General features: G+C 46.6%; 2 protein-coding genes across 2 annotated transcripts in view; both read left to right on the forward strand.

Moving 5' to 3' along the window:
* The window catches only part of LOC106816483 (cytochrome P450 4C1-like), a 6,616-nt gene extending 5,703 nt beyond the window's left edge, over positions 1-913 (forward strand). The window contains 1 exon segment of the mRNA XM_014821108.1: positions 1-913. This exon segment is cut by the window's left edge and continues 4 nt beyond it. Coding sequence (XP_014676594.1) covers positions 1-181 — 181 coding nt within the window. The 3' untranslated portion in view covers positions 182-913.
* A 2,323-nt stretch (positions 914-3,236) lies between these two features.
* LOC106816485 (sodium/glucose cotransporter 4-like) overlaps positions 3,237-7,094 on the forward strand; it is a 19,988-nt gene continuing 16,130 nt past the window's right edge. Inside the window, exons 1-2 of the mRNA XM_014821110.1 lie at positions 3,237-3,320; positions 6,777-6,848. Of these exons, the coding sequence (XP_014676596.1) occupies positions 3,237-3,320; positions 6,777-6,848 (156 nt within the window). The remainder of the gene's footprint in view (positions 3,321-6,776; positions 6,849-7,094) is intronic.

The raw sequence follows: 7,094 nt of genomic DNA on the forward strand, positions 1-7,094 counted from the left end.
GAAGTTTGCTTTGCTGGAGGAGAAGGGAACGCTATCATCTCTGCTGCGTCGCTTCCACGTCAATGCCGTCGTTCCCGAGAACGAGCTGGTACTCATTCCGGAAGTGACGTTACGTTGCGAAGGCGGCATCAGAGTAATCCTGACTAAGCGGAGGACAGCCGACGCGACAGTCGACGGTTAGCAGCGCATGCGCAATCGCACGAGGCACGCGCGAGAGCTGTGGAGGAGAAGACTACGAAGGACTAGGAACGTCACGAAGCTGCGGAGTCACGACGCGAAGAGACGCCGGCGGTTGCGACGTGTCGCAGACGATCTCGCGTCACGACGGTCGCACGTGACCGCCATGACGCGGCGCGCGAAGCGATGACGTCACCGCGATTTGTGGCATCACAGAGAGCGATGACGTCATCGTGATTTGTGACATCACCGAGACTGATGACGTCACCGTGATTTCATATATCGGCCGCCATCTTGTGACGTTTGTGGTGATACGGTGATTGCAGGCCTTATGAGCTTGGGGGGGGAGGGCGGTAAAATCAGTAGATTTAAACAGCGCGTTATCATTCTAGCTATCGTACCCGTTCATTGTAACATATACACGGGTCGCCACCACTCATTTCTAACTTGTTACTATTAGAAACGCGCTTTTCGTTATAACGGAAGACTCATCAGATATAGGTTTTAGGTGGGTTTTTTTCAATTCCAATTCGTATTTAGAAAACGAAGATGAAGAAGAAAGAGAAATGTTGTTGCATTTGTAGGAGGCAAGGCGTATTTGTGACTATTGTAGATTTTTTCCCGTTATAAAGGAATATAGACGTATGGCCAATATAGCTTCCGCGGTTGTTACTTGGTGATGCTGCTTTTGTTTACTTATCTGTGTTGATTAAAAGTCTCATTGAATAAAAATCTACTAACAGCGTTTCGTTTGATCCGACACTTAACCAACACACTGCGAGAAACATAGGATACAGCCGGTACATGCGAGCAGTGTCCCGAAACAATTACATGTACAGTTGTACTTAGCTATAGTTAGTTAGCTGATGCATTATTCCGATATAAACAACAACATTAATCAGTGACTAAGCTAACACGTCATGCGGTCATGCGCGCACAGAGACGCACACGCATGCGCACACATACGCGCACGCACGCACGCACGCACGCACGCACGCACAGTGACGCACGAACGCACGCACATGCACGCGCGTACACTCATAGGCGATATGCGAGAGACGGACTTGTTACCCGTTTGCGTCAGCTGTCATAAACGTACACATTTATAATGCTTTGAGCATACATACGTCTGCACGAATGCAGCCTAGCACGCTCACAGCGCGCATACGGCGTCTCTGGGCACGGAACATGGAATAGCACTATACAATATATATATATATACTATATTGTGCTGTCATTGTGTGTGTGTGTGTGTTGTGAAGTGATGTGTGTGTGTTGCGTGTGTGTGTAGTGTGTACGCTGCGTGTGTGCGTGTGTGGCGTGTGGCTGTTGTGTGGCGTCGTGTGCGTGTGTGCGTGTGTGCGTGTGATGTGTCTGTGTGTGCAGGTGTGGGCGCGATGTGTGCGTGCGTGCGTTGCCGTGCAGTGCGCCTGTAGTGTTTGTGTCTGTAAATCATATTTTCATATCGGTATCGTAGCCCGTTTCATTGGTCAGTCAGAAGAGCCGACACGTCACGAGCCGCTAGCTTATCGCGATTGGCGTAACCATAACTCTCTCTTATATTTTCGCTTTCGCCCCTTCTGCTCGGCCCATATACTTAGCTTCAAGTTTTCCACGGCAAGCGTACGTCACAGTGGCGTCTGAATATTTCACCCTTAGAGAAACTCTTCCAGTTTCTATTCCTAGGTGCGGCCAGGCGCGCATTGCGTATACATATATATACTATTTATTGATTTTATATAATTTATATTAATATTTTATATACTATAGCATATGCGCTTGATGCAACCCACTTACCTGGTTCTATCTCACCTTCGCCGTATACTACGGCAGCTGCAGCAAGAACAAGCACACGCACCGTACAACACCACAACGCGGCATTGATATATAATTTACAAACATAGTTATAATACAACATAGACTTATAATACTAACCTAATAGCAACTACGCTAGTCTATATAGTAGCAATGGCCGCGCGTGTCGTGTCTTGTAACGTGCCGCGGCTTGTTCTTGCTGCCAGGTACGTAGCGGTGGCTTGCTGCGGGGTAAAGTTTCGTGGTATGTAAGCGCACAATAAATGCGTTTATTGATTTACGAACCAGATCAAAACAATCGAAGCATTCATCGCGAGACTGCAAACACGTGAATTAAAATAAATCGGTGGGAGCGGTGTGTGTGTGTGTGTGTGTGTGTGTGTGTGTGTGTGTGTGTGTGTGTGTGTGTGTGTGTGTGTGTGTGTGTGTGTGTGTATGTGTGTATGTGTGTATGTGTGTGTGTGTGGGGGGGGAGGGGTGGCTGCAAGAGGCATGCATGTCTGTGGCCGTACGTCTGCGAGCGAGCTAAGATGTGCCTGCGCATGCTACGGTTCAAAACACACACACGGACTAAGGCCGAATAAGAGAGCGATGGAGTTGAGTATAAAGCCTTCCCTTGTTATAACACACAAATCTGCCGAGAAGATAGGATATAACAGTTAGTTGATCTTTCTATGCAAAATGCTAGCTTTGAATATTAGAGACATTACTTTAATATCCTCATATTATTTATCTTGCGTTCCCAGTACGGCGATCTGTTTTTTTCGAAATAGGATTCACAGCTCCACCCCTTCCCACATTAGATACATGATCTTTCTTTTAATTGGACCATTTATCGATACTATAAAAAACTAATCGGTTGCGCAAGGCTATGTCAACTTTATCTGTTTGCGTATTAATTGATTGGAACCGATAAGGAAACTTCGCGTAACTTATTGAAGATTCGACGAAACGGCACGTCACCTGCATGTAGTATATATAAAGTTATTTATCTAACCGCACCTATACATGGTTTGCCTTGAGCGCTTGCGTAGACGTGGACGTAGAAGCTGCGGCAGTACATACGCATAAATCATATAATTGAACTCGTAGCGAGCGAGAGCGAGCGAGCGAGCGAATCTAGCGAGAGTGCAGTTGTGGGAGCAGGTTCAACAGTCAGAACGCTCGTGTGCGGGTTCGCGTCGTAAAACCTTACAGCATTGCGGTTTTCATCGCTGCTGTTGTTTCGATCGGAGCAGAACAAGATGGCGGACGTGGGGGAACTGGAATGGCTGGACATTGTCGTCATCATCTTGTATTTCGTCTTCGTTCTCGGAGTTGGATTAATGGTGAGAGCCCACCTACCCGCCTACCTTTACCACCTACCTTATACACTACCTTATACACTACACTTACCCACCTACCCTTACCACCACCTACCCGCCTCCACACACGCGCGGTGTCTACATAATTATCATGGTTATCATTATTGATTATGTTACAGATAAGATGGATCTTAATTATTGCGTGTGAGGATTATGCGCGCATTCCCGTACACTAAACTGATAGGTGGTGTGTACGCAATGATGACTAAATTAAAAGGAAAGAAAGGACTTTCTGCAGTAAAAAGAAGTTCGTTTGTTAATTCCCCTCACTAGTGGCATAATCTATATTTATAGAGGCATAATTATAAGATGCAATTTTGGTCCATTGAGGGTTTGTGTTTGGCGGTGCTAAATGACCACCATAGATTTATCATTCTATCATTCCACGGGCTACGGCCGGCCATTTTCACGTGCCTGAAGCACCGAAAATGTCTCGCCGTCACACCTTTGAAGCGTGCTGAATATTTACAGTGGGAGATGTGGATTATGATATATATATATATATATATATATATCATATTCCACATCTCTCCCTGTGATTATATATATATAATTAGGGGGCCTACCTATATATATAAATATATATATACGTATATATATATATATATATATATAATATATATATATATATTATTTAATATATTATGTTGATGCTGCCACTTTCTATCATTTCAACAACGGTTTGTCACTGTGCTGTATATGTTTAAACATGACTGATGCGGGATAGGCGGCGACGGCCAGTGAAATACATTGAGCGTTAAGCACATGATTTACTGTCACACGCGGTGACAGTATGCTAAGAGGCGGTCACCATGGAGTCTATATAGACTCCTGGCTAGAGCGGTCACCATGGAGTCTATAATATAGACTCCCTGACTAGAGCGGTCACCATGGAGTCTATAATAGACTCCCTGGCTAGAGCGGTCACCATGGAGTCTATAATAGACTCCCTAAGCTAGAGCGGTCACGCATGGAGTCCTATAATAGACTCCCTGGCTAGAGCCGGTCACGCATGGAGTCTATAATAGACCTACCTGGCGGTTAGCCACACGTCCTAAACTTCAGACACAACACTCTCAAGTTCTGTGCACCGTGAAGTTGGTGGGGGACCGGCCATGGCAGTGTGGCGTGGCGTGGCGTGTGTGCGTGCGTCAGAAGCGTTACGGGTGTTGCGTGGCGTAGGGCCCAGAGCGTGTGTTCGTTGGGGCGAGTGTGTGTGTGTGCGGCGTGAGTGTGTGTGGCGGGAGGAGCAGAGGGAGGTGGAGGGTAGGTAGGTGTGGCGTACGTTGGGAGAGTGATTGATGTGCATGTGGTGAATGCATGATGCGCTTGCGTGCGGTGCGAGCGCGCGTAAGTGTACGCGTGCGCGTGGGCAGCGTGCATGCGTGCGTGCATGCATGCGTCCCCCCCGTGCTGGCATGACGCGGCGCGGGTGAGTGTACGTCGTGCGTGGCCGTGCGTGCATGCGGGCGTTGCCGTGAGTGTACCTGCGGCGTGGCGTGCCGTGCATGCGTGCGCACAGCCGTGTAGTGTCACGTGGCAGTGCGTTGCGTGAGCCGCGCGTGGTGGTACGTGCGCGTGCCGTGCGCCGCGGTGAGTGTACGGGGGCGCGTGCGTGCTCGGTGCGTGCGTTGCCCGCGCGTAGAGTATACGTGCCGTGTGGGGCCGTGCGTGCGTGCGCGCGTGAGCGTTACGTGCGGTGTGCGTTGCGTGGCGTTGCGTGCCGCGCGTGAGTGTAGCGGCGCGTGCGTGCGTGCGTTGCGTGCGCGCGGTGAGTGTACGTGCAGGATATTTTCACAGGCTTGGTCAGGCTTTACGACTAATACGGACTACCGCCGAATGTCGCTTAAATTCAAAATTCAAATTCATAGCAAATAATAAACGGCCAATTCGCGTATACGAACGGAACACGTCAACGAAACCGACCTTGCCCACTCAGAATAACCAAACTTAGGCGACCTGTTGAGAGTTCAATTGTCAATTGTCAAAAGGTTCGACTTTGAACTCATATGCAAATCCTGAGAAACAAACTTGAATTTAACACAACGATAAACCTTGGTGTTGATTTTGTTTGCGGGAGAGAGAACCCATTCAGCGACAAGCATGCACCACAGCTGAGACATGAATTAAAACATATTGTTTTAACTCATAAAACATGTTTTATTAGCAGCTGTGACGGACCGTATAGGCCCCCCCATTGTTCCTCTTATTAGGTCTTTTGGTTTGCGAATGGCCCAACGAGTACAAACAGTAGACCATCTGCATAATGATTTACTCGGTTATTTTATAGGGCTTTATACAAAAAGCAGAACTTTATATATATACTGTAATATATATACTAGTATATAACATATATATATATATACTATATATATAAGTTGTCACTGGCGTCGTGCGTGCGCGTGCGTGCGTGTGCGCCATGTGTGCGTGAGTGTGGCGGTGCCGCGTGCTGTGCGTGAGTGGTGCGTTGTGTGTGCTGTGTCATGTGTGTGGGTGAGCGTGTGTGCGTTGCGCTGTGTCGCGTGCGCGTGTGTGCGTGCGTGTGCGCGTGCGTGCGCGTGTGTGCGTGCGCGTGCGTGTGTGTGCGTGCGCGTGTGTGCGTGCGTGTGCGCGTGCGTGCGTGTGTGTGCGTGCGTGTTAGTGTGAGTGCGTATGCGTGCGTGTGCGTGTGCGTGTGTGTGCGTGCGTGTGTGCGTGCGTGTGTGGTAATTAGTATATATTAATTATCTGCGAACAGGTTACTAAATGCTAACCTTGTGATGCACCCAATACGATAACAACTATTTAAAAAAATCACTATATTATCGTACGGAATACCTTTCATATCATCACTTGTACAAATGTTTACACTACCTAGATATTTACCAGACCAACGTTCGCTATCTCACTTCCTCTTTAATTTTATCCGAATTCAATATTTCAAATTCAAGATAATCAATATAATCAAGAGAATCAATATTGCTGAGTGTTTTTTTTGGCTTAACTGCCAGCATGTCAATCATCCGTGCTTGCCACTCATGAAACACACTGAGTCATTATGCTGACTATAGTTCCTAGCCACTAGTTAGCAAGTGAATGAATATTGGAACTTCACGTAAAATACAAATTCTGATATATTCGATATATCTTTATGCGAAAGCCGTACTTCTAGCCGCAAAAATATCCGTTCCATACTCACTGTAATTTTTATATGTATATATGTACATACATAATATTTATATATATATATATATATATATATATATATATATATACACGTGCAGTGTGTAAGTTGAACGGAACTTTCATGCAGCCAGTACTCTGTACGGGACTATAAAGTGAGGGAGGGAGCGAGAAAGGTGAATAGAGAGGTGGTAGAGGAAGCGAGAAAGAGGTTATGACATGGACACATTCTAATAATGACACAATGTTAAATTTCAGGCATCCAAGTTTAGTAACAGGACAACCCTTGGCGGATATTTCCTAGCAAGTCGAAGCATGCATTGGAGCTTGGTAATCTAAGCCTACTAAAAATAACTAAAAAAATACTAAAAATACTTGTTTTTGCATATTGGCGCTACTGTAGCTTCAATACAGCTTGGTATTGTAATAAAGTACTGAGAACAGAAACCTAGACTGATGTGTGTGTGTGTGTGTGTGTGTGTGTGTGTGTGTGCGCGTGTGTGTGTGTGTGTGTGTGTGTGTGTGTGTGTGTGTGTGTGTGTGTGTGTGTGTGTGTGTGTGTGTGTGTGTGTGTGT

This window comes from Priapulus caudatus, unplaced genomic scaffold (genome assembly GCF_000485595.1).
Source record: "Priapulus caudatus unplaced genomic scaffold, Priapulus_caudatus-5.0.1 Scaffold1393, whole genome shotgun sequence".
Classification (NCBI taxonomy): Eukaryota; Metazoa; Priapulida; class Priapulimorpha; order Priapulimorphida; family Priapulidae; genus Priapulus; species Priapulus caudatus.